The sequence below is a fragment of the Podarcis liolepis genome, assembly GCF_965112155.1.
Source record: "Podarcis liolepis genome assembly, chromosome: 17".
NCBI classification, from domain to species: domain Eukaryota; kingdom Metazoa; phylum Chordata; class Lepidosauria; order Squamata; family Lacertidae; genus Podarcis; species Podarcis liolepis.
The window spans coordinates 4,040,402-4,067,894 of NC_139571.1; the positions used below are offsets into that span (position 1 = coordinate 4,040,402).

Here is a 27,493-nt window from a genome sequence, read left to right on the forward strand (position 1 = left end):
CTCCTGCCCCTCGTCTCCTTTTTCAACACAGATTGTCTACTTCACTGCTACATTCCCTTACGTGGTGCTCATTATACTGCTAATCCGAGGGGTGATGCTTCCTGGAGCTCAGGATGGGATAATCTACTATCTCAAACCCGACTGGTCCAAACTGGCCTCCCCTCAGGTAAGTGGGAAGCGCAGTTGTGAGGGCAGCAGTAGGGTTGCCAACTTGTTAACCAGCCTCTGTAGCATTAAGAGCAACTTAGAATGCAGGAAGCAGCACAGAAGTGGGCAAGACCCTTTGGGTGTGGTTGGGCTCCCAACTCCCTTCGTCCCCAGCCAGCGTGGCCAATGGTGGGGGGTGATGGTGTTGGAATCCAGCAACATTTAGAGGCCCTCAGATTCCTCAACCATGAACACACCACAAGCGCAGCACCACAAAACAGAAAACAAGCAAAAGTACAGCAGCTGCAGGAGATAAATCCCAATTTATCCCCAATTTATACAAATCCCAATGCATTGCAACCAAATAGCTCTGCGTCAGTGATTTGTTAGGCAACTTACTCCAAAAGTAGCCACTAACCTACAGAGGGCTGCAGCTGTAACTGAAGTATTTCACAACATAAATACAAATGTATTGCCTGTCAGGTAATACAGATCAAGCTGCTGTTATGGGCACAATAGCCATGGCTGGTTGAAAAGTTGGCAACTCTCTTGAGAAGGGGTTGGAGCCAGGACTCCTGGGCTCTTCCCTGTCATACCTCAATCTCTCTCTCTCTCTTTCTTTTTCTCTCCCAGGTGTGGATCGATGCTGGGACCCAAATCTTTTTCTCGTATGCCATAGGACTGGGGGCACTCACTGCCCTGGGCAGCTATAACCGGTTCAACAACAATTGCTATAAGTGAGAGCCCATTTCCTATGCAACCAGGCAGGGCATAGGAAAAAATATGCTATGCCCTGTAGGGTTGCCATCATTTCCCCACCTCTGCTAGCTGGGCTCCTGTCCCTTTAACAGCTGCATGGCAGGTGGAAATTCAACAGACAAAACACATTATCTCCAGGCATGAAAAACCTGGACCGGTTGAATTGTGGATATCATAAATTCATAGTGGTTGCTTGGAGGACATAAAATCCAACACCCTGCTTGACATGGGAGGGATCAGCAAGGCCAGGTACAATCCCAGCATCCTGACAGATGGCAATCTTACCTCTGCTTAAATCTGGGGTGGGGAATTTGTGGCCATGCTGGCTGGGGCTCATGGGAGTTGGAGACCAACAACATCTGGAGGGTGTCCCCCCCCCCGGCTTAAAATCCTCCAGCAAAAGAGAACGTCACCCCTCCCCACACAATCTTCTCCATTGTTCAACACCTTTGCCCCATAACAATGACTTGATGAGTGGGCAACTCATAAAAACTGATTTTTTCAGCCTTCAGCTGTAGCCAGTCATAGCCTGGTCTTCATCTATTAGCAAGTTGTGTCTGTTTATCTCCACCCCACAAAATGTATCACCTGTTGATTTCTGCATCTCAAACAGGGAGTTTTGCAACATGCAAGAGACAGCCACGCCATTTGCTGGTTTTTCTGGCTAGTTTGGCAATGCTAGATGTCTACCCTACTTGACTGACTTGTCCAGTGTGCAGAACGACTTCCATCCAGTAATAAAAGAGCAATCACCCAGTAATAAAATAGTACATAATAATTTTGTGGCTGGTGAGCACTCTCCCTTTTCTCCTATGTAGCATGGAAGTTGTTATGTATGATGGCATCAGGGCAGGGCAGGGAAATGATGTGTCATTTGACTACATCAGCGAGGCCAAGAGCGGGGTTTAGTTGTCCGGGCAGCCCAGGACTTCCATACACACAGGCCAGGCTTGCGCTTCAGTGCTGCTAATGCAGCAATTTGACTTCACACCTGGAGGTCCACTCCATTGTTTCTCGAGGCAGATGGATGCCAACAACAACAATGTGTTCATCAAAGGAAAGCAATTATAAAATGTTATTTCTGTAAACTGAAATGGGACAAGTTATTAGGCACAACCGAATTCTATGCAGGATCATCAGAACTCTTCAGAAGGCTTGACACAGTGGGGCGTCACTTGGTCGTGGTGCTGGAGGAGACTTGCTTGACAATAGAGGTGGGCAGCTGCCAGAGAGGGCAGGGCTCCTCTTTCTATACCAGACTTTGCCAACCAGGAGCCCTACAGATATTTTGGACTAGCACTCCCATCAGCCCCAGCTAGCATGTACTGGCTGGGGCTGGCTTGGAGTTGTAATTCAAACACACCTTTAACAGGTGTATAGAAGCAAGTGACAAGCCTCACAGGAATTCCCTCTTCTATGCAACTATGAATGGTGCCGCAGGAGCAGCTCTGCCTTCATTTCTTTATAGCCATTCTACTGGCAGGCAGACCACTGGCAACTGTTTTAAACCGCCCCTCCCCTCCCCCAAATCCAAGATGGTTCTCTGAATCAATTTCATTTTGCCTAGGACTGATTATAGGGAACACTCACTGATTGCAATACTGGGTCTACTGAAAATGAAACAGTGCGGGAAATGTTCTCAATTGCAGATACCTTCCAAATCACCCACTGCTGCCAAACATTTCTGCTCCTGGAAGATTTCCAGCACAATCCCAGGTATGTGTCTGCTCAGAAATCCCACTGGGTTTTTTGGAGCTTACTCCCAGGAAGCATTTCTAGGAGTGCACACTTACCTGGGAATAAGTCCCAATGAAGTCACTGGGACTTACTCCTGAGTAGACAGTGTAGAGGATCACAAAAGGAGACAGGGAAGCTACCAAACGGAATATTTTTGCTGCACGCCTGTATTTAATCATTGCCTCATATGCACACATGCAAGTGTCACCAATTGCATTAAGGATACGACAACTAGGAGAAGCTGTAGGTCCTGTGACAGGTTTCTGGATGTTCCCTCAAGCCGAGCTCTGTGGGTGGGGAGCCCTTGTGGAGGAGAATGATGGGCAAGCAAGCCTTTCGGTTCTGAAAGTTCCTTCCACTCTGCACTCCCCCCTCTTCCTGGTATTGGGTTAAAGCCAGAGATGGGGACCTGGTATCTTCCAGATTTTGTCAGTCTCCCCTCGCCCCCAACAAGCCAGCATGGCCAGTGGTGAGGCATGATGGGAATGGTAGTCCAACAATATATGGAGGGCCACTGTTTCCCCATCCCTGGACATAGCAGCACAATCCAACTTCCTGCCTAATGCTAATGGCAGGACACTCTTAAGGTCTCCCTGCCTGATCCCCATCTCTGTGTTGCCTCCTGCTGCCAGCACATAGACTCCTGACGTGACCTCCATCACATGCATGTGCTTCCAAACACTGAGTGAGTCTTCCTGCCTCTACGCCTCCTGCTGCTGATTGTGCTGGGCTTAGAGATACAGCCTCCCTCCCAACCCATCTCCCTATCCCACAAGCAGACTCTGAAACCCCACTCCCACTTGCCTCTATCTCCATGCTTCCTCCTGCTACTAGTTCTAGGCTCCCGGCCATACCATAGGCTCCCTCCCACCAGCATGCTATATGCACATGTATGCAGGCATGTCATGTCAAAAGGCCTCCCACCTGCTGCTACTCCATTCGCAGCCTGATTAGACACGCCTAAACCCATTGAAAAACACAGGTGTTCAGGTGCCTCATTTGACATAAGATGGAGTTATATGCTTCACAGTAGAGTATTATCTGATCCTTGAATGTTGCCCACCAGTGTAAAATGGATATTTGCAGCTGACGAGATGGTGAATGCATTTGTTGATGAAAGTCCTTTGGGCCTTTCATTGCATTGCTAAGGAAGTCCCTCTTTTGTGTCTGCTTTTGATTGGAAAGGAAGCTGCCTTGTCGAGAGCCAGAGCAATGGTCCATCTGGCTCACCACCGATTGGCAACCGTTCTCCAGGTTCTCAGGCAGCACAAATCCCTTTCCTCTTCTCTCTCCTCTCTTCTCTTCCATGCCAGCCTACAGCCCCATTTGATAGCTATTTTGCCTTCCCTCCCCAGAGATGCCATCATCCTGGCTCTGATCAATAGTGGGACCAGCTTCTTCTCTGGCTTTGTGGTCTTCTCCATTCTGGGCTTCATGGCAGCAGAACAAGGAGTTGATATCTCCAAGGTAGCTGAATCTGGTGAGTGTTCAGACCACCTGTCACAGAGTCTCCTCGGGGACTGAGATGCTGGGTTGACTACTACTCTGCAAGAGGCAGTCATGGGACGGGGAACCCCATGGTTCTCCTCATGTTGGGTTGGCTACCTATCATTTAAATCTCTCCATAACTGGAACTTGGCGTTCATTCCCTTCCCAGCTGGTGAGAGAACAGCCACTGTGCTGTAAGCCACAAGGCAGCTCAAGTGGGCCTGACAAAGGGTGCAGGGAAGGCTAATATTTTACTATAAAAGGTAATTGATTCAGAGCAGGAAAGGGGAAACTGTGGCCTGTCATGTGTTATAGAACCATAGAGCTGGAAGGGACCCCGAGGGTCACAGAGTCCAACCGCCTTCAATGCAGGAATCTCAACTAAAGCATCCATGACAGATGACCATCCAACTTCTGCTTAAAAGCCTCCACCTCAAAGGAAAGAGAGTCCACCACCTTCCAAGGGAGACCATTCCACAATTCTTACTGTCAAGAAGTTCTTCCTGGTGTTTAGTCAGAATGTCGTTTCTTATAACTTGAAACCATTGATTCGAGTCCTACCCACCAGAGCAGGAGAAAACAAGCTTGCTCCATCTTCCACATGACAGCTCTTTAGATATTTGAAGATGGCTATCACATCTCCTCTCAATCTACTCTCTTCCGGGCTAAACACGCCAACTCCCTCCACCGTTCCTCGTAAGGCTTAGTTTACAGACCCTTAATCATCTTGGTTGCCCTCCTCGGCACATGTTCCAGCTTGTCAATATCCTTAAATTGTGGTGCCCACAACTGGACACCGGACTCCAGGTGTGGTCTGACCAAGGCAGAATAGAGCAGGACTATTACTTCTCATGATTGAGACACTATAATTCTGTTGATGCAACCTAAAATATCAGTAGCTTTCTTTCTTTCTTTTTTTGCGCTGCTGCATCACACTGTTGACTCACGTTAAGCTTGTAAGCTTGTGGTCTACTAAGACCCCTAGATCCTTTTCACGTGCAAGCCAGGTGCCCCCCATATTACATTTGTGTGCCAGGTTATTCCTGCCTAAGTGCACAACCTTACATTTGGCCCTACTGAAATTCATTTTGTTACTTTTGGCCCAGTTCTTCAATCTGTTAAGGTCATATTGAATTCTCATTCTGTCTTCTTTGGCATTAGCTACCTGCTAGTTTGGGGGTCATCTGCAAATTTGATGAGCGTCCCCTCAGTTCCATTATCCAAGTCATTTATAAAGACATTGAACAACAACCAGCTCAGGACAGAACCCTGTGGCACCTCACTTGTCACTTTTTTTCCAGGATGATGAGGAGCCATTAATGAGTACTCTTTGGGTTTGATCAGTCTCCCAGCAACAAATCCACCTAACAGTTACCTCGTCTAGCCTGCATTTTACTAGCTTTTCCACAAGAGTATTCTGGGGGACTTTGTCAAAAATGTTACTGAAATCAAGATACACTGCATCCACAGCATTCCCCTGATACACCTAGCTTGTAAATCTTTTTTTAAAAAAAGAAATGAGATTTGTCTGGCATGACTTGTTTTCAAGAAACCTCTGCTGGATTTTACTAATCACAGCATCCTTTTCTAAGTGCTCACACCCCTCCTCTAATCTGCAGGGACCTCACCTGTTCTTCAGGAATTCTCTAAGATTATAGACACAGCCTCTGAGATTACAAGCTCTTAGTGCCCTTGGGTGCAGCTCATCAGGCCCTGGAGATCTGAATTCGTTCAAAGTAGCAAGGTGTTCCCTTAGCACCTCTTTTCCTATCTTGGGCTGCAGCTTCCTTCTTGTGTCGTTTATTCTGTTATCACCAAGTTGGGCACTGCTTTCCTTTTGGGTGAAGACAGCAGCAAAGTAGGTGTTGAGCAGTTTTGCCTTCTCTCTTTGGTTGGACTCCAACTCTCATCATGCCCATTTATGCCAATGGTCAGGGATGATGGGAGTTGGAGTCTAACAATGTTTGGAGAGCCACTGGTCTCCCTTGCCTGTATTAAAACATGTTTGGATAGCTAGAGCTGTGTAAACTCTGAACAACAACTAACCTCTAGTAAAAGGTAGCGCATATTCTGCAATGCTGCTGATTTTAGTTAGCACATAGTTTAGAAGTCTTCACCTTCTCATGTGTTTTTTCCCCCTGTGCTAAGAAAACATTTCAACCGGAATGTTACTCGATAGAGTTCTAGGACACCCATCTCAGGAAACCCCTTTAGATTCCTTTGGTTTGTGGCTACTGGAGATGGAAATGCACTTAATTATATGAGGATACCAAAAGAGCAGAGATTCTTTTAAACTGGAGGAAATGAGTTAGAGGATCTTCTTCATATCTCTTTATTTATCCAGTTTATGATCTGATGCAGAAATAATAACAAAAAGGGTTTGTTACATATGACCTGTCCAACTTAGGTTTGAGTTTATTTATGTTGTGAATGGGATTAATATTTTGTCCATTTATAAGTACTCTTGTTGTTGTTTTGGCCTTGCTGCTGTTAAAGCTAGGTATGGATTTACTGTATATCATTTTTCTTGATGACCAATTACAAAAGTTAGAATTTAAGTGTTTTGATTAATTTGATTTCTCTCCCCCCCTCCCATCATTTTAAATACACTGTTTTGTGTTGCTTTTAAAGATGCTGTTTGTGAGTATTTTTTTTTTTTGTCTTATCAGTGATAAAACACCATGCTTGGTATTCAACTAAGTTTTGCTCAGACCAGGCATATTGAAATTAATGGACCTAACTTAGTCATGTTCATTCATTTCATTGTGTCTCCTCTGAGTAAACCATAGTTGAATGTCATTTCACGCTTTGATAGTCCAATTTGGTAAAGAAATAAATTTATGATTGATTGATACTGCGTTCCAAGAAAAGCTAAATTCTGAGACTTCTGCGGATTTATATTGGCTTATTTTGCATAACGGATGGTTAGACCCTGCTTGTCATGAGAAAGGCAAAAAGCTACATAGCAATCTGAATAATGGTACTTTTCCTCCAACCCTCCCTCTTTCTAGTTCGTAATATCTTAGTATGTGCTGCCCACATCCTTCAAAGCCCATAAGGGCTTGAAACTGGTTTTGTTTTGAGGGAGGAAAATGAATGCTGAGATCCTTTGGATGCTGAATGTGAAAGCCAAAGCCCACTCCAGCACTTGCATTGCACAACAATAAAAGTGTGTAGGAATAACCAGGACTGCCTGAACTCAGCAGCCATCGAATTCTGGTTTGATGCCAATGTAGTAGGTCCAATAAATTATTCAAGTCAATCATGCATAATTTGCTCCACTTCAAACCGGAGGAGAACCAGAGAGCTGTGTAGAGCTCTGAGCTGGAGTGGCCACCTCATTTCTGCAGCCCTGGTAACTAGAGGCTTGCTTTATTGTTACTAAATGTGTGCCAGACATTTATAGAGATGGACTTCTGCCCTAGCTGCCAACATCAGTGCTTGCATGGGGTACGTGTGACTGAGGCTGGTAGTCAACACTAGTTCTACTCAGAGTAAACCCATTGAAGTTAATGGGCATCACTAACTAAGGTTTCTTAATGTCACTGGGTCCACTCTTGGTTGAATACAGCCCCAACTTCCCTTAATGGGAGCCACATGTTCCAGCATTCTAAGATTGTCTCTTCCTTCCTCCCCTCTTCCCAGGGCCTGGCCTGGCATTTATCGCCTACCCACGAGCTGTCACTCTGATGCCTGTCGCTCCACTCTGGGCTGCCCTCTTTTTCTTCATGCTGCTGCTCCTGGGCTTGGATAGCCAGGTGAGAGTTTGGGGGAGGGCAGGGCGGGAAGTGGCCAAGAAGCAGAGTGTTTTCATGAAGGAGGAGGGGAGGGCAAAGCAAGCACATTGCCCGACATCTTACTATTTTCCTTCCTTCTTTCTCCAATCGCCTTGCTTTTATATCTCACTCCCCACCTTCACAGTTTGTGGGCGTTGAAGGCTTTATCACTGGTATCCTGGATTTCTTCCCAGCCGCCTACACCTTCCGATTCCAGCGAGAGGTCATTGTGGCTGTCTCCTGTGCTGTCTGCTTCTTCCTTGAGCTGTCCATGGTGACCGAGGTATAATACAACAGAGGACCTCCCTCACTGTGACCTTCTCCCTGCACAAGCATCACTGGAATGAATGAGGAGGACTTGGTGCAGGAGATTTTGTTTATGTAGAAGATTTATACCCCACCTTTCTCTCAAAGATCCTCAAGGCGACTTACAATCCATTGCAATAAGATTTGTGCACACACACATATCTCCTAAAATCTACATAGTCCTGGCAGTCCTTAGCTTTCCTTTCCTTTGCTCTGCTCTCCCAGGGCAGCTGGAACAGAGTGTTTCTTTCTGGAAGGATAGGAGGAAAGAAGCTCCCTGCTGCTTCTCCCTCTCTGGCTGATGTGTGGTGCTGATGTTTCCTTTGCCCTGATGTTCTTCCAGGGGAGCAGAGAATGCAGCTTCCTAGTTGCCCTAGGTCTCAAGTTCTCAGTAGATTGTATTCCATCATCCTTTAATGGCACCCCAAATCTGTGGTCCAAGGTCGCTAATATCGTTGCTAGTAAATTTGGGCTCCTCCTGCTGCTCTCACAGTCAGATCCAGAATACAAGCAAAGCAAAAAAAAAAAGTGTAGTAAAATTTTAATTGCCAATTATTCCCAAACACATGCTAGAACAGAACAAAGCAAAAATATGCATTGATATGGCTTTCAGGCTGGAAAGATTTGAGTCTCTGTTGTTCTACTTGCTGGCAAAGTGGCTGCAATCTGCCTGCAAGACTTTAGATCTGAGTTATGTAACAGTTCAGGTTTAGTGAAGCTTATTTTGCAATGCATCTCAGGACTTACGTGGAATCCAATTGTTGCTGAAGTCTTGTAAGAAGCCCAGCTTAACCTAACAGGGCATGTTCTGCAAGGCCTTAATTTCCAAAAAGGGATCTACAGGGGCTCCACTCAGTCTAGGTGTTTCTCAGTTATTGTTTTGATGACTGTACACAGCAGCTGAGGCGCCTTTACCTTGATCTATTAAGGCTGGCTCACCTTGTGTGCCATTGTCCAAAATAGACTAATGGTCTTGCTCAGGGGAGCTACGCGAAGGTATAAGTGACCTGACAAAGAGATCTCATTGCAAAGCAGGAAAGGGGTTGGCTTTACGGTCAGAGAGTATAGGCAGATCTGGCAGTGAATAGCTATCAGCTGAGGTCAGACAAAAATTGACACAAGATCCTGGAGCTGCCAGGGGCCTCCTGCTCCCTCTTCACGCCCCTGCCTGATTAAGTAGCTTATCAAGGGCCTCTGCTATGCCTTTGTTGCCACAACTGCACCTGCCAGCTGTCCTTTACTTGAGTGTGCAAACAGATGGGCTTAGAATCAATGGCCGCTGTGCTCTAGAAGTGCACTCACCACTACATAGGGGGTTGGACTCGATGGCCCTTGTGGTCTCTTCCAACTCTATGATTCTATGATTCTGGTGGCTGTTGGGTGTACCTATTCCTTTTCAGAACCAGGCCCAAGAAAACCGTTCAGTGAGTTGGGAGCAACTGGCTGTGCACAGTACTGATTGTCTGGTGGCTTAGACATCGCAATACCACTTCCCTCTCCCCTGGGCAATTTTTGAACTTAAAAAACCCCTGATCTGAGCTTTAAAAAATAAATATTGAAGCACAGTGCTGCACAAACATTTAATTGAAAATATGTACAGGTGATGCTTTAAAAAAAATGGTGGACAGCCCACCTGAACCATTGGCAACAAGGCTGCAGTCCTAACCTGCTTACCTTGGAGCAAGCCCTGTTAAATTCAGTAGGACATACTTCTGAAAGACATGGTATGGGTTGTACTGGAATTCAGTGTTTGAAGCAGAGGCAGTTATGTCTGTTAAGTGCAGCAAGAAGGTGGCCGCTCCTATTTTTAGGCACAAACCCTCTGCTATGAGATTCCTGAACTGTGTGCCAGAGCACATGAATTGTAATCAGAGCACATGACTGAGGGTGAGGTGAGGCTCAAACGACTAAGCCATCAGGTCAGCTGCAACAAGCACCCTGTGATCATGTGGGCAGGGAGTCCTTTATTGACAGTCTTCCCTTGGTGCCCGTATTTGGGCAGTGACATCACCCTGAAGAAAGGAGTAAGGACAGCCTGGGATTCCCAGATGCAGCCCGTCCTGCAGCCCCTGACAGGTGCAGGGGAATCCCAGAAGCACCACTGTTGCCACAGGGTGTGTGTACATGGCGGGAGGGTGCACAATTTATATTCACCACCTCAGGCCTCTGACAGGCCTACCTTCTCTTGCCACAGACCCCTTTGCCTGTGGGCCAGCCATCCTCTTCAGCACCTGCCTCCCCGCACTGCTGCTCTTCCTTTCTCCACTCCTTGCTGTCCCTAAGCAGGAGAAGTGGGTTCTCAAAAGCAGTGCCTGGAAAAGAAGCGTTGCTCCTGCTTTGGAGAAATGAGCTGCTCTGAACCACTGCTAAGAAGTAAGGCTGACCCCCTGGTTAGAAGAATGGAGGTGTTTCAGGAATGTTGAAGGGAGGTGTGGGATGGTAGGAGCCAGGTGCTAGGGACAAGAAGCCAGTGGATAAGCATTTTGTTGTGCCCTGCGAACCTCACACCCAGGCCCTCCACCCAGGGGGGTATGTATGTCTTCCAGCTATTTGATTACTACTCGGCAAGTGGCACGACCCTTCTGTGGCAGGCCTTCTGGGAGTGCGTAGCAGTCGGCTGGGTTTACGGTAAGTTGTATCCCTCTTTGGAAGAGTGGGGGGAACTCAATTGGCTAAACAGAGAAGCAGTCGCAAATGTTGACACTGCACGCTGGTCCACCAGAATGCCACATAGTTGTCACAGATGTGTACAGGCTGCACTCTGGATAAATTGGAGAAAATGTTTCTAGTACTCTTGGGTGGAGAGGGAGACCACTGTTGCGTTTAAGATGGGTGCCACCTTTGGAGAGAAATCACTTACTTATTTGTAGCAAACACTGGACAGCATAAAGGACACAACCTGCCCCCCCCCCCCGTGCTACCTTCAAAGAATTCCCAGAGTGATTTAACAATCTATTCTTTTCCCCAGAGAACTCTGAGAATTGTAGCTCTGAGAGCGGAATAGGGGTCTCCTAACTACACTCGGCACCCTTAACAAACTACAGTTCCCAGGATTCTGTTCCTAGTGACACAATGCTGCTTTAAATGCATAGTGTAGACGGGACCCCAAACTTCATGTGGCCAGGGCAGACTCATGTTTTTAAACATAAATGTTTTCCGTTGGCTTGTGGGGAATTGAGGGGCTTTGAGTCTGTGTGTCACTGAGCCTTTCCACCTGCCTTATTCCCACCTGGCACTGTTTTCCAGATGGGGAGAGGGAAAGAACCTCTGGGGAATAAACTGCAGGGAGATGAGGGCCAGATCAGGCGTGAGACTCAGCACTGCTTGGGGGTTGGAAGTCACAGACGCCCAACGTACTTTGCAAGTGAAAGGAGGGTGTTTTAATGTGATTTTAAAACAAAAACAAAAAACACTGTTGGCCAGAATGCTCATTTGTATTACAAATTATTCTTTTCAGCTTTCTGTCTTGTATTTCATTTTATTTATTGCATTTATATGGCACCTTTCCTCCAGGGAGCTTTTGCCTGCAGTGTGCAAGAGACTCAAAGGGATTTAGGCCTCATGTGTGAAAATGCCCTTTCAATTTGCACCAAGGGAGCCAACAACCACGGAGTGGTGTAATTTGTTTACATGGTCAACACTATGACAGCCTTGGTTTGAAACAGCAGGCAAAATGTCAGTCTAGCAAATATATGGCACAAGGTCACTTGCCACAGATTTAAAGCAAGGGCAGCCAATGCTGTGTCCTCCAGGTGTTTAGCTAACAAGGTGCCATGTTAGCTAAAAGGTAAAGGGACCCCTGACCATTAGGTCCAGTTGCAGGCAACTCTGGGGTTGTGGCACTCATCTCGCTTTACTGGCTGAGGGAGCCGGCGTACAGCTTCCGGGTCATGTGGCCAGCATCACTAAGCCGCTTCTGGTGAACCAGAGCAGCGCACGGAAATGCCGTTTACCTTCCTGCCAGAGCGGTACCTATTTATCTGCTTGCGCTGCCGTGCTTTCGAACTGCTAGGTTGGCAGGAGCAGGGACTGAGCAACGGGAACTCACCCCGTCGTGGGGATTCGAACTGCCGACCTTCTGATCGGCAAGCCCTAGACTCTGTGGTTTAGCCCACAGTGCCACCCACGTCCCTACTCCTGCTTTAAGGGTTGGTCTCATGCTAGAACAGTTCCTGGACTTTAGACTGCCAGTGGGGCAAGCGGAAGGTCCCATGACCGGATGCGTGTGGGGAAATACCCACAGATAGCTAGCTTGGCAAAGGAAAGGGCAGACTACCATTCTTCTCCTTGCAAATGTGTTTATTCCTTTGTAAAATATATGAGGGAGCATTTCATCATCAACCCCACCCACATCTGGAGCCTAAAACAACCCAGGAACCGTTTCCCAGCATGTTCTGCTGCTCATTTGGACTGGCTCTAACCACTGGCGGAGGAAGGGGTGGGGGGTGCGGTCTGCCCCAGATGTCATCCCTGAGGGGGGTGACATCATCACCCCGCCCCCCCAGGATGCTCACCCCGCCCCCAGGTGCACAGCATGTGTGCTGCTCCAGGTGCCGGAGCAGCTAGCTCCACCTCTGGCTAACGCACACCTAAACTCCCTTACATATTTCATAGTCTGAGTGGCTGAAAAGCAACAAAAGAGTGGATTTCACAAAAGGCCCCTGCACACTCCATTGCAAAGGGAAAACATTAAGCACCTTTCCCCCACATAAACAATACCTCATGCCATAGGTGTCAACTCGCTGGGGCCCTGGGTGCCCAAGCACCCACAGAATTCCCCATGAAGGGGCTGGGCACCCACAACTTTTGGTGCCAGGGCCATGCACGCTGCAGGGCACTCATAGTTGTGGGGCCAAGCTGCACACTTCAGCCATCATAGTTAGAAGCACAGTGGGGCAGTTAAAAGGGGCTGAATGGTAACTATTCCACATGAACATGCTCACTTAGTGATTGTGTGTTCAAGGTCAGGGTTAGCATTGTTCTGGCTTAACGGGTCGGGAGCAAAACGAGGTGTGACCTTGTGTGTGCAGCAAATGTGGGCAAAAGTTGAAACTGGCATGTTTTGTTCTGCCCCATCCCCAGTCATAGGTGTCTCTACTTCCCTTTCCTCTCTGGGCTCCTGGGCAGAGCTGTGCCCTTGAAAGGTTCCTGTTTTATCTGTCGCAACTAGGAGAGGGAAGAGGGAGGAGCAGGCGAGCAGGGCTGCCTACGTGGGGCCAAGGGCTTTCCAAGAGGCTCCAGGAGGGGTTGGAACAAAGAATCAGAAACCTTTGCTTCATCTCAAAGAGGCAGCATTTCCCTTAAGACAGCCTTTCTCAACCTGTGGGTCCCCAGATGTTGAACTACAACTCCCATCACCCCTAGCTAGCAAGGCCAGAGCTCAGGGATGATGGGAGTTGTAGTCCAACAACATCTGGGGACCCACAAGTTGAGAACCGCTGCAAGAGTACTATTGGCTGAGGAGCTACAGCAGGAGAGGGCTATTCCCTCCTGCTCTCCCATCAACACCATATCAGCTGCTGTGGGAAGCAAGATGCTGGCCTGGACAGTCCTTGGTTCTGAGCCAGCCGGGCTCTTGCTATGCTCTCATGCGCTCTCCCAACTTCCTCCAGGTGCCGATCGTTTCATGGATGACATTGCCTGCATGATTGGCTACCGGCCCTCCCTGTGGATGAAGTGGTGCTGGATGTTCCTGACTCCTTTCATCTGCCTGGTAATTCTCCAGGGTGGGATTCTAAGGGGGGAGAGTGGTGTGGGCCGTGGATTGAAGGACATCTCTTGTGTGCCAGTATAAAAGCTGTTCCTAGCTTAACTATTCCACAGTAGGATTTCTGGGCCTTAAACTGGTGGATGACAGGCAGAAATCCAGCAGGAAATGATTCTCCTGTGTGTGAATCCGGCTGCCACTAAAGACACACAGGAAGGGAACTGCCTCATACTCAGGTCCATTGGTCCATGTAGCTCAGCTTGTCTGCACTGACAGGCAGCAGCTTTCCAGGGTTTCAGACAAGGAACGTTCTCAGCCCTACCAGGAGATGCTGGAGATTGAACCTGAGATCTTCTGTGTGGCAAGAAAATGCTCTGCCCCTGAACTACAGTCTGCCTGCAAGTCAGGTGGCTGTCCTGTTCCTGAGCAAAAGCACTGAATCATTTGGGGAGAAATGCAACAGGTGACACTTTTGCAGCTCAGAGCAGAGTGGCTGCCTTTTTTTGCTGACCCTGCTCACATTTTTAACAGCAGCCAGGCACACACACACACAGAGTAAGATTTAGTGGCTCAAACTTTTCCAGGCATAGCGATAAGTGGTAGGAAAATGAGCAAAGCTGAGGAGGAAAAAAAGAGGTGTGTGGCATGACACACACAAATGGTGCTTCAGGGATGCAAGACTGGGCAAAAACATTTTGATGCCTGAAGCAGAAAACCCAAAATGACACATTTTCCTTCCTACTAATTAAGCTGCTGCAAAATCCCCTGGGGAAGTTCACCTGCAGAAAACTCACTGACATTACCAGGAATTACTGTGATCTTCTGCCACTCCTTTTCAACAGACAGAGACTGGTGCACTCAAACTTCCCAAGGGATTGCTAAGGAGGGAGAAGGTGAATGCACCATTTTGGATCTTCTCTCTCTGGCATTCACATGTCGTGGAGTGACAACTACATGGTGCATTTGACCTGCTTTGTCTGCCTCCCCCTCTGCTGCCCCTAACTGCGCCCAAAGTCTTTTGTTGGAGGTGGTTGCCTCCCCTTCCTAGGTCATGGTGAAGCCAACTCCAGACAAGAAATATTTGCATCTTCTCCGTAATCCCATTGGCAGCTAAATGTAGAGCTACAGCTGTTTTCAAGCAGGAGAGTGCTCTGCCTTCTCCTCTCAGAATCTGTATGTCCCCATAGAACCACATGTGACCAATTCTTGCTCTATTTCTCTGCCCCACCAACACCACCACTTCAGATGCCCCCCCCCCTCGGTGCCACCACTGATTTGGCTTGTCAGGTTAGGGAGCTTGGGAGCTAAAGGGTGGTGCCAAGAGGTGAGGCCTGGTGGAATGAGGCACAGCCTGGTGAGGGTGGCTAAGGACACCTAGTGGGCTGTGCCCAGTGGATCAGGACTGCAGCCTCACATGAGGGGAGAACCAAAGTTCTCATCTCATCAAAATATTGATGCTTCACACCTGAAATCTAACAACCCTTACCAGTGAGGTAATGGCTGCTAGACTTCTACAGATTCCAAACAGATTTCATACAAATGTAATGTTGACAGAGAGGCGAGGTGTGAGTTCTTGTTCACAGAGGCTGGGCAGACACCATGACACATCTGACAAACAACCTCTGTAGAGGTGCCCTGGAACCTAGCAGAGAACTGGGTTCAAATTCCAGCTCAGCTGTGGCTCTTGGCCTTCCTTCATGCCTGCAAAACAGGAATATTAGAATCATAGAATCATAGAATTATAGAGTTGGAAGAGACCACAAGGGCCATCGAGTCCAACCCCCTGCCAAGCAGGAAACACCATCAGAGCACTCCTGACATATGGTTGTCAAGCCTCTGCTTAAAGACCTCCAAAAAAGGAGACTCCACCACACTCCTTGGCAGCAAATTCCACTGTCGAACAGCTCTTACTGTCAGGAAGTTCTTCCTAGTGTTTAGGTGGAATTTTCTTTCTTGTAGTTTGGATCCATTGCTCCGTGTCCGCTTCTCTGGAGCAGCAGAAAACAGCCTTTCTCCCTCCTCTATGTGACATCCTTTTATATATTTGAACATGGCTATCATATCACCCCTTAACCTCCTCTTCTCCAGGCTAAACATGCCCAGCTCCCTTAGCCGTTCCTCATAAGGCATCGTTTCCAGGCCTTTGACCATTTTGGTTGGCCTCCTCTGGACACGTTCCAGTTTGTCAGTGTCCTTTTTGAACTGTGGTGCCCAGAACTGGACACAGTACTCCAGGTGAGGTCTGACCAGAGCAGAATACAGTGGCACTATTACTTCCCTTGATCTAGATGCTATACTCCTATTGATGCAGCCCAGGATTGTGTTGGCAATATTAAATCTGTCCCAATACACTTTGCCTCCTGCAAGTGGCAAACATGGGTCTGCACACTCAGGCATACACACTTATAGCGTGCACTCTCTAAGGATCACAAGAATGCTCCCAATCGCTTTCCATACCCAGGTGCTGCTGCTGTTGTGAGCAGCTTTTTGCAGATGGAAAACCTGCTTCTATCAACAGTTGTGACAGCAAGCAGCCATTGTCCACATAGTAAGGTCACCCGAAGGAAGTGGCTGCAATCTTGGGTGCCTCCCGTGTGTCTGATTGGGTATGTAGAGCTGTGTGAGCCACGATGGCAAAAACCCCATGTGTGGACACCTTAGAGAACAACTTGAATGCTCCCTAGAGATGGGTCCATTCACCAGAACATGGCCAAAATATTAAAGAGGGATACCAACATTTTCATTCTAAGCAAGAAAAGAAAGGAAAACTGAAAGGTTTGGAGGGGAGGTGGGGTTAGAAAACCTGACTGCTGTAGGAATGGAAGCTGCCACAAGGCACCTGACAACCACTTGATACCTCTCTGCCCCCCCTTCCCCCCACTTTTCCAGGGCGTCTTTCTTTTCAATGTTGCCTACTACAAGCCATTGATCTACAACAACAGCTATGTCTACCCCTGGTGGGGAGAAGCCATCGGCTGGGGCTTCGCACTATCCTCCATGCTGTGTGTCCCTCTTACTGCTCTCTACAAGCTCATCCGTGCCAAGGGGACACTGGCTGAGGTGAGGCTCCTTCCCAGATCTCCAGAATGGAAGAGACCCAGGACTCCCAGGTTCAAGGGGGTGGGTTTGAGCCTGGAGGGTGAACATCCCACACTTGACCAGGGGTGTGCCAGGGGGCAATGCATGCTGAAGCACTCTAGCCCATGAGGATTGTAGACATGTGCTGAAGCCATGCATGTTTCAACTCCCACCTGCCCCAGTGCGCAGCAGCCATGAGTTGTGCCAGAAGAGCCCCTGCCCCTTGCCAGCTGACCCTGTTGAGCGCTGACTGTGGAGGGCTCCTGATTTCTTTGGGTCGCTGCTCCCCTGCTCCTATAGTGACTTGTCCAGGTCAGTGATCTGATCAGTTTGCAGAGGCTACTGTGGCCACAGCCTGCAGCCAGCCCTCTCCTTTCCTCCTTTGGTGCCCCCCCCCCAGCTCCTCCCTCCTGAGATGCTTCTCAGCAGCCGTGGCTTAGACGTGCCGTGCTGCCTGGGCTGCTTGCTGATCTGATACCGCCAGTGAGAGCCCTACAGACATGCTGGTGCTTGTTTCCTTTAGAGAATTTGAGGCACTTCGTAGGCACATGGAGCCATCTCAGTTCACTTAGTGCATTGCCCTTTCACCCAGATCTAGCAGGCTAGTTTTATTTTTCGGTGCTTCTGCCATTTTTAGCACAATAACCATAAGATGCAAAACTAGAAGAGGAGTATAAGCTTGGGAAAACATCCCATTTCCACCCACTTGCCTGCCTGCCTGTCCATTTTGTCAAAGGCAGATCTGGAGAATCGTCTTAAGGCTGTAGAGAGACAAATATCAAATTAAAGCATATAAACAGAAAAGTAGAAGTTTTGACATTGAATGGCTCAAGGCAGAAAAACTCAACCAAAAAAAGAAAAATACTGAGAAGGGATACTTCAGGGATTGCTGCCACCGTAACAATTTGCTCTGAGAGCTCTGGCTTGAGTTGAAGTTACTTTGAGTCTTCTGTAGCTGTTTACTCTTCTGGTGACATGATGGGGGAAGTACAGAAACATTCCAACTTTTGCAAAGTTAAGAGAAAATGTAAGCACAGTGTGTTTAAGGTTAGGTGGTGGTGGTGGGAAGGGGCAAGGAAGAGAGCAGCACTGCTGAAGCCTTGGCCATCCTTTGAGAGAGAGAGTGTACGTGAAGGCCATGTCAGGTTAGTGTGTTGCTGGGGGCATTGGCTATGAGACTGTCAATGTCTCTAGTAGTAAAGGGCACAGAGAATGTATTATGTGCAAAAAAGCATGCATTTGTTGAGTTTCTACAGGTCTTCACTGTCTGTTTCTCTCCACTCAACAGCGCTGGCACCACCTCACCCAGCCGATCTGGGGGTTGCACCATCTGGAATACAAGGTGCCTGAATCAGAATTTGGCGTTCTGACCACCTTGACTCCTGCCTCAGATGGGGGCAGCAAGGCAGTCATCCTGGAGAGCGTCATGTGACCAATGCTCGTCCACTGTTCTCCCACAACAAGAGGCCACAAGAGGTCTTTGTGCCACTCAACCCCTGGCTGCCATTGGGGGGGGAGGGGGAGGGGGGATACAGTTCACCTGCCATGTGTGGAATGGGGGGCGGTGCTCCCTGCTTGTTGGGGGGAAAGGTATTGCTGGTTCTTTATTCACTTCCCACCTTCTCCTCTCAGGGGCCAGAATGAAGCCCAGCTGGGCGAGAGGGAGAGCCAGCCCCTCACATCTCTGAGTGGAGGGTGGGGGTCCTAAAGGCCATAGGGGTGGGGGGTGGGGGGAGGGAAGTGGGGGGAGAGAGAGCCTTAGATTTACATTTTTTTAAAAAGAAAAGTTATTTTTTAAAGATAAAATATTTTAAATTTCTATATATGCATTATATATCTCTTACCTATCTATATTTAGCCAAACACACAGGAGGGAGAATTCCCTCCCACCCAAAGGGATCCAGAAGTCCTGGAATTTTATTCCCAGAGCTCTCTGGGATCTTAACGGGTTAGATGCAGGACGCCTGGGTTCCACTCCTGCTCTGTGAGAGGAGACAGTCAAAAGAAGCAGGAAGGGGTTAAAAAAGGGGTGCTGTGAACCAGGACACCTGGGTGCGACCCACAGTGGCAAGTGGGGGAGCCATATCCCGCAGCTTGTGGTGAGCAGCTGGGTCCCTGTTGCGTTGAGGTGGCAAATGTACCCCTCCCTGCCTCCAATGGCCTGTGTGGAATAGCCCTGCCGTCCCCACGGGGAGGCAAGGCATAATGTCTGCCGTCCTTGGGCCCACTTCCTTGACCAACCACAGTGTTACGGGAAGCCCATTCCTCTGCCCCAACAGAAGGGTTTTGTAAAGCAGCCAGCCGCAACCCGGCCCTTGGGCTGAGGTTTACAGTGCACAAAGGAACTCTTTTATACCCCTGACTTCTCCCCTGCATTAAGCCCGGGTGCACAGAACTGCTCTCAGATATACCAGCATCTGATTCAGAAGCAAACCCTGGCATAATCTCTGCCACAGGATGGCATAGATCTTTGGAGCGCTTTGTGGGAAACTGTGTTTAACAGCATTAGAAAGTTTCCTCAAACTCACTCTGTGGTATTGCCAACCCCTCTGTCTTCCCCTGCAAAGAACAAACCCCTTTCGTAAATTTCTGGCCGCCTGCAGGTTCCCAACACCTCCTAAGGCTCCCTGCTATTAAGTCACTCTATTATTCAGACATGGCAGACTGATCAAGGGGGAAGTGCAGCAGGCCTCGGCCTCTGGACTCCCTCACGTGCTACACTTCTGGGGCATACACCTAAAAATGTAAAGTCTGAACCTGACAGACAGGTGTTTGCAAACTTGGGTACCATTTAGGTACAATGGTCAAGGAACACTTGCTGGCTGCTCCAGGTTCACTGTTTGGGTCATTCATGTGACAACTAGGGGGGTCCCTTTTTGAGGTTCAGATGTGTTCTCAAATAGTGGCAACCCATGTTCATTGGTGCCCACACAGCTGATTGGCAGGAACAGCATGTCGACCGTGGGAGGCGGAGGTTCTTGATGACCAACATTTCTGCAGGTGCCCCACCCCTTGCGCCAGTGTATCTTAAGCAGCGCTCTGAAATCCAACTTGTGAAATGATTTGTGGGAATTTTCTTCCTGATTACTGGAGTGGGGTGGGGTCAGACGACATGTGGAATTCTCCCTTAACTTAGATAAGGAACCCAGGTGTCCTGTGTGTCCAAGTCAAGATTATACTCAAAATCCCTTAACCCTGCCTGACAGGATCTGACCAGTTTCCTGTCTCTGAAACAAGTAGCTGGTATCCCTCTATGCTTAGCTTCTCCTCCCACACTCCCTCAAAAAAAATATGTTTGCTACGCTTTTAATTTGCACATTTTCTATGACAGAGTAAGAGATAGTATGTGTGTGTGTGAGAGAGAGAGTGATAAACTCACATACTTATACATATATCTCAAACAAGCATAACTTTAACAGTACAAAAAGCTTCTCGCGTGTATATTTTTATTGGAAGCACTTATAAAAGAAAGAGAAATATAATTTTCTTAATATTTCTGCAGGTTGTAAAAAAAAAGCAGAGACAAAGAGAGAGATATCACAGAATTTTATTTTGTGACAAAATTATAAATATTATGTCTATATTTGTTTCATAAATACATACATATAAATATATATATATATAATGAGATTAAATTGCATAACAAGCCAACCTCATGCTACAGGGGATTGGGGTGTTTGGAAATTGTAGCGGGGGGGTTGTGTGGAGTGGGTGGGGGAGGGATGTCAGTGTAGCAAATAACAGTGGGGGAGGAAATGTGGACAGGATTATGAGGGTTACACTGTGTTCGCTGCACTAGCCAAGACTTGAGTGATTTGTTCCATTCTCTGCTGCGTGTAGCTTGCTTTGTCTACACTCCTAATGTATAACGTGCACTTAATGTGTTAACTGATACTTCACAGAATAGGTACCACCTCCTAGCATGACAAAATTCCTGCACAGAAAGCTAAACAGAGCCTCCATGGTCACATGCTGTATACCTTTAAATTGCACACTCTGAGGAACAGAGGAGGGATGTTGTCTTCATGAGCAGCCTGTGAGCATCTCAAGGGCATCTGCCTGCCATCTGTTGAAAACAGAATGCTGGACTAAGGTGGACCTGAGGTCCAATCCAGCAGGACTCAAGTGGTTATGCTTTCTTTCAAGCAAGAAAAAGCATGCAATGTTCTTGTGGACCACATCTGACAAGTCACACGCAGAGACATACCTACAGGTCACTTAAATTGGCCCTTGCCCAGGGGGGCAAAATTCACACCTGTTGACTCTGGCTCAGAGTGCCTAGGAGCCCCCCTGCCCATCTGCACACTCCCTGGGCAGCCAGGCATGGCATGTCAACTCCTCTGGGTGCCTCGGTGGACCTCTTTGCCAAGGGTGCAAGGGAGCCTAGGAGCGCCTCTGATTACACGTGTTTCATTTTGCTGGGTTCACAGCAGAATACCACTTGTTAAACATGACATTCTACATGCAAGTTGCATGCAATTTCTTCCCTGAAATGTGCAGGAGATTTGCCAACATAACAAATTTGCCAATTCTTAACAAAATGCTCTTCAACACCAGCAAATTTTATTTGGGCAAGCGCTTTGGAAAACCTTCTCCACCTCCTCCTCTATCAAGTTGTTTGCTTTTAAACTTCTGCTGATTATGGAATTCTCAGTTGTTTAATCACATGCCTTTTGAATGATTCGTTTTAAATATATTTGCATGTTACCAAAATCTCAATATAGGTGCCTTTTTGAGATGTGTATTGCATTGTAAGTATAAGATCTGTGACTCCCTGTTCGAATGAAAGGTCATATTTTAATGCTTTCCTCTATCATTTCCTATTATGGCACAGCATCAGAGCCAAAATAGCCTCAAAAGACATGTGCTGTTTGTTCTCAGTCCCAGCAACCAAAATCTGCCCTCAGCACCTAAAATTAAACCTTACAATCCTATTTCTTATGCTCATGGCTGCTCAGGTTCAACAACCTTTATTAACATGGACTCCCATTCTGCATTTTGCACACACTTGCCTATATGAATTCTTACAACAGCATCTTTTCAATATTTTAAATGTTTTTGCATGCACACACAACCACATAAACTTTAGTCTGAGCACTGTATAAGTGGGGTAGAAATTGTTTTCTTTTGTTTTTAATTATTCTACCACCACTCCTCAAATGGAGGCAATAGCTTCTCTCCCTGCCCCCGTTCCCCAATAATTATTGGAAGAGGAAGCCTTCATGCATTGCTAACTGGCTACAAAATGCAAATCTTTCAAAACACTCTGTATGGGAAGAAGAGGGAATATTGTATTAAGAAACACAAATTTAATTAACAAAGGGACTCACTCAGCAGTGAACACCACCTTGGAATGGAACTAGGTGCTGGTGCAGAACTGGTTGGCTCTCAAGAGTTGTTTGGACATTTCCGGGAGACACTTCAGATTCTCTCCACCCACCCCACTGTCCTACCAGCATGTCTGTTGATCCTTTCTTTCTGAGGAATCTTGCATGTCGCCTGGTCCAGCCCTACTCTCTCTGCAGGTGTTCAAACATCTTGCCGCAGATTGCACCCAACAGTTGCTGGGACTCTGTAGACACCTTGTGCTTTCTGAGTCATATTCTGCTGCCAATGACCAAGGTTCCTAGCATAGGACATTGGGAAATAATCAATAGATGGGAGTTATCATTCTTCATCAGCTCGGGCCAGCTGAAGATTGGGTCATGCTCCATGCTATGATCCATCCTTCCTGGTCCCTACCTCCTGCCTATGTACATTGCACTTTGGGTAAGGGAATCAGGGACAACTTCTTTTCCCAGCTGGAAAGAGGCACCAAATTGTAGGCTTGTACAGCTCTGAACTGTGTACTGGTTTTTGGTTGGGGCTGAGCTTTTCACCTGCCCTAGGAGCTGCATATCCTTTGCCAAACACCCCTCCCCCTTGTAACGGCTCTTGTCGGTTCTTCATCTCTCCCCTATTACCGCTTAGCTATGTAACACAGCCTCTCCTGTTCATCTCCTGAAAACAACCTCTGCCCCACCCCACGCTGCAAGTAACAACTAACCCTTTGATAAAGCAGATGGAAGTCTGGGATTCCTGATGGATGGAAGGGCTGAAATCTGGCCAGATTTTGCTTCATTTTTCAAAGGCCATTAGCTTCTGGCACAGATTGCCAAAGTGGGGCCATTGATTTCCTGTCTGTCCCAGACCAAAACAAACCACCTTTCCTAAGTGATGATAAATGCAACTGCCTTACTCATATAATGATTGGAGAGGAATTTGCTGGCCTATGCTAATGATCTAAATAGTCTCTTGTTGCTTTTGATCGTAAGACTACAGACCACTTTTCCTGACATTCTGAGCTATTGCACAGGATTTTTACACCCCTTTGTGTTTCCCTTACAAATTTGCAAGCCAGAGCAAAGGCAATAGGGCCCAAGAACCCAGTGTTTTCCACTCTTGAATGGCTGGGGATGGGGAATGTCAACATGGTATAGGAGGTGAGAAGTTGTTTTGCTAACAATGGTTAGTTCTGAGGATGAAATAACTGCTGTGCTCTTTAAGCCTGAGAATGCCAACCAGTTCCACCAGTTCCAGTTTCCATAATAACTGTGAGAGTTATTTCCCTTGCAACTGGGCCCAAAATTAGGGATTTTCCAAACACCACCACCTCTTCCTGCTGCTGCTGCCATCATTAAGATGTTCCAGATCTGTGAACGTGCCAAGTGTCTGCCCTGCACCCTCCTGCAAATTGAGGGGCGAGTGGCTATCAGAAGTCTCATCTGCTCAGGGCCAGGTTTCACTGGGAGAGCAACTATTCCATCTTCTTGCACGCACACTCACGCCTGCATCGCCAGAGCCGTGGGAGAACCCAAACACAGTCTTCCAGGGTTTCAGCTTTAAGTCCACCAGTGTTGTCTCAATGCCAGTGTTGTCTCAGACCTTCTCCTTCGCTTCCTACCCCTCAAGTCCTGCCCAGTGCAGGTTATATACTGTCTGTGATTTTTGTGCTAACTTTATCATGGAACATAGCAATAAAAGGAACCACCCTGATCTTCCAGCTGAATGTGTCTTTGTTTATTGTGGGGAGCTTTGGTTGGGGGAAAGAGGGAGGAATTCTGCTCATAAACCCACCAGTTCCCTTGCTGGGTTAGGAACAGAATTTTTCTCACACACAGCACCAAGCCAATCAAAATTCTGCATGCAGGAAACTCAAAAGGCTACTCAAAATGGAGGCTATAGATATCTATAACCTGAGATATAGTTTTCACCACTTCAAGACAAAGCTTTGGGGAGAGAGATTTGTAGTAACAGGGAAGGTGTGAGGGAGAGCAGGTGATGGCCACACCAGGGAAGATCACCTGGGAAGCATAAAGGAGTGGTCAAGAAGCAGGACTATGAGGACTCTGGCTCTGAACCTTGGACCCCAGATACTTGCCCCACCTTTTGTCCATGGAGTTCGAGGCATATACAGTACATGGCTCTTTCCCCCCAGCAGCTCTTTGTTTTGTTTTTCAGTTCTCACAACAGCCACGTGGGGTAGGTTAGACCAAGAGAGAGTGACTGGCTCAATGTCACCCAGTCACCTTCATGGCTCAGTGTGGATTTGAACCCTGGTACTCCAGGTTCCAGTCCAGCACTCTATAACCATTATGCCACATTGTATGTCAAGGTCTCCAGGGTGTTGGAAGCAAAGGGAAAACTTGGCTATTTGCCTCTGGGCCCATCCCTGGCTTTTTCTTCTTTGGAAAGTTTTTTAGGTGTTTATGCGCTTATCTTGGATTTTAATCTTTAAGCTGTTGTTGTACACTGCTTTAAATGTATATTTTATTCTTGTGAAAGCTGTCCCAGTTGTGCTTTTCGAGCTGGTCTTTGACCGTAATAAATCATGATGATGACCCCTGGGGGTTCCAAGGGGGTGCCTCCCACCATTCCTCTGCATCCAAACAGCCCATGACATATGGCACCTGTTTGAATATATTTGCAGGCCATGGGGAGGGTAAGTTCAAAGGAAGTTTCCCAGTGGATTGCACCCCTATATGGAAGGGATAGAGCTCAGGGAAAGGAAGTGGGGAAATTATTGCCAAGGGAATTTTTGTGTGATTAAAAATGGCTCCCTTTCTTCTTACATAGAACAGTAAGTCCTCAGGGAGCAAAGCCTGGCAATGGGGCGCCGACTTAAATAAAATATTGGAGGGGCCCAGGTAAGCCCTGTCCCACATAATCGATCACATGACACAGCACACACCCACTATTTGAATGGCAATGCCCATCAACGGGGGGGGGGGGGGCTTCTTTCCTTGGAGGTTTTCAAGCAGAGGTTGGGTGGCCATCTGTCATGAAAGCTTTAGTTGAGATTTGCATTGCAGGGGGTTGGACTAGATGACCCTTGCAACCCTACAATTCTGTGATGGGACCTCGGCCGCTAGGAGCTGGCTCCTATGTTTGGCAAGATCAACTGGGCCATGCACACGAGTCAAAATACTTGGCCAAGGCAGTGTGGAGTTTAGCAAGGGCAGAGCCCCGTGATTATTGTGCAGGCATGTTGTCAATGGCAAAGAACCACCAGCCTGTTGGGCTGCAGTGAGCAAGTTCTACTAATTTATTTATTCTTCTTCTAAAGACACTGATACCAAGTTTCGTAGCTAAGGCCTCTTTGGCTCTCAAACTGACACCCCACCCTTTGTCCCCACCACCTCCAGGGCTGGAATTCTTGAAACCATAAACAGATTGGGGACGCTTATTCTGTTGCTCCATGAAGCCAGGGAGTGCCAGAGAGAAAAGAGAGTAGCTTGGCGCTCAGGAAGACATCATGCTCCGGCAGCCAAAGCTCTGTCTCCACTGTGCCTCAGCTTCCCCACGGCCAAGATTGGCAGATGAAACAGATGCCGCAACAGCAGGATGAAGAGAGGCAGGCCAGGGGAAAGGCTGGCTCAGAAAAGGCCAACTGCTCAGGCCTGCCCCCAAATTCTCACCGAGGCCTATATCACAGCCACTTGCCCATCTTTTTGGCAAGGATTCTTTGGCTTTAAAATGCCCATGCCAAACAGGAGTTCAACAGGTAAACCTGCCCATACCTGTTGCATTCTGTGCTGGGATTGTTTGGGGGGGGGGGCAGAGAAGTATGAGGAATGGCACTCCTCCAAAGTTCAGGAGAATATGGTGGTGGGAAAGCAGCATAAGGAAGTAAAGTCAGATTAGCATATAGACTGGCACAAAAGGGGTTTCTAGGCTGGATTTCAACTCGTCAGTACAAGTGTGACCTGAAACAAAGTGCTGCCATGGATCCACACCGTCTGCCAACTGGAAGGCTGATGTTCAGGGTTCCAGGCAGCCAGCAATGCCCTTCCAAGCCACAAAGGGTTGGAGGCCGCCAATGTCTCTTCTCAGCCCCTTTTCCTTTTCCTACTGACAGTACCATGTAACTGGTACAGGCATTGGAGCATGCTCAGTCCTGGATCTCTTACAAATTATTGTTTTGCGGGATTTTATGTTTGCCCCCATTGTTGTTCTTAATGTTTTGTTATTCTGCACACCTTGAGATTCAACCCAAACATGCAGATACCTCATTCTGCATTTATCAGAGGTCCCATTTTGGCTCCAGTCCTGTCAGCCCTCAAGCACCTAAGTTCACTCTTAGGACTGATGATGACGACAACTGCTGTGGGATCGGTGGGAGAGGGTGGTGGCTTCCTATGGGCAACGAACATGTCTGGATGCGATGGAGGTTTCTGTAGCCATGAAAGACCAAAAACTCTTATTACTCCAAACCTTTCAATCTTCTGCAGAAGCAAAATATGTGCATTTCCTGAAGTATAGTTTGATAATTAGGGATGTATCCCAAAAGTATCCTTGGAGCTCTTCCAGGTGACAGGTCTATCAAGCATTCATCCTGATTCACTTGCACAAAGCTTATGCAGAGATTAGACAATGTGTGCTCTGTATTGAACATTTATTCTGATTCATACGCAGGGCTGTTTTATAACAATGAGCATTCATCCCAATTTGTTTGTGGGATATTTATATGTCTTCCCATTAAACATTCATTTACCACACACTTTTCACTGCATGTCCCCAGCACATTCCTGACTGCAAAAGGTCTGTTGCCGTTTTAAAGAATAATTGTTGTGCCTTTGGCACCAAGAGTGCGTTAATCACCTTAATTTCACAAACCTTAATTTCCAGTGTGTGTTTAAATGGCTCACACAAAATAGTGACAGGCTGGAGGCACCCCTTGACTCTGGAATCAAGACAGAGCTGGATAAAGGATTTAGAAGCAAGCACTTGGTGCACCACCATTGACAATTTGGTTTAAGAAAGCTGTATGCAGATCTCTGTCACAAATCTCACTTGCTATCACCTGAAAGTGCTTCAAGGGATGCAGAGCTGAAGATTTTGCAGCTGGCTTTTATCACTTATTTGAATAATCATCCTGAAAGCAACTTTCTCTCTCCTAGCCCTGAGTTCACTTGGAAATATTTTCGTGACCTAGATGCTCATCCTGTTATTTTGA

The 27,493-nt window shown here is 47.4% G+C and overlaps 1 protein-coding gene and 1 long non-coding RNA gene across 3 annotated transcripts in view; both read left to right on the forward strand.

Annotated features, from left to right (window-relative positions):
• The window catches only part of SLC6A8 (solute carrier family 6 member 8), a 36,395-nt gene extending 12,355 nt beyond the window's left edge, over positions 1-24,040 (forward strand). For both annotated transcript variants that reach the window (XM_083482813.1, XM_083482814.1), the window contains exons 5-13: positions 32-166; positions 781-884; positions 3,999-4,123; positions 7,777-7,889; positions 8,053-8,190; positions 10,739-10,841; positions 13,826-13,926; positions 16,810-16,980; positions 18,287-24,040. In XM_083482813.1, coding sequence (XP_083338939.1) covers positions 32-166; positions 781-884; positions 3,999-4,123; positions 7,777-7,889; positions 8,053-8,190; positions 10,739-10,841; positions 13,826-13,926; positions 16,810-16,980; positions 18,287-18,430 — 1,134 coding nt within the window. In that variant the 3' untranslated portion in view covers positions 18,431-24,040. The remainder of the gene's footprint in view (positions 1-31; positions 167-780; positions 885-3,998; positions 4,124-7,776; positions 7,890-8,052; positions 8,191-10,738; positions 10,842-13,825; positions 13,927-16,809; positions 16,981-18,286) is intronic.
• Positions 891-2,000, forward strand: LOC310696837. The gene is made up of 2 exons (XR_014520757.1): positions 891-1,272; positions 1,310-2,000. It is a non-coding gene; the product is annotated as an uncharacterized lncRNA (long non-coding RNA).
• Positions 24,041-27,493: the final 3,453 nt, after the last annotated feature.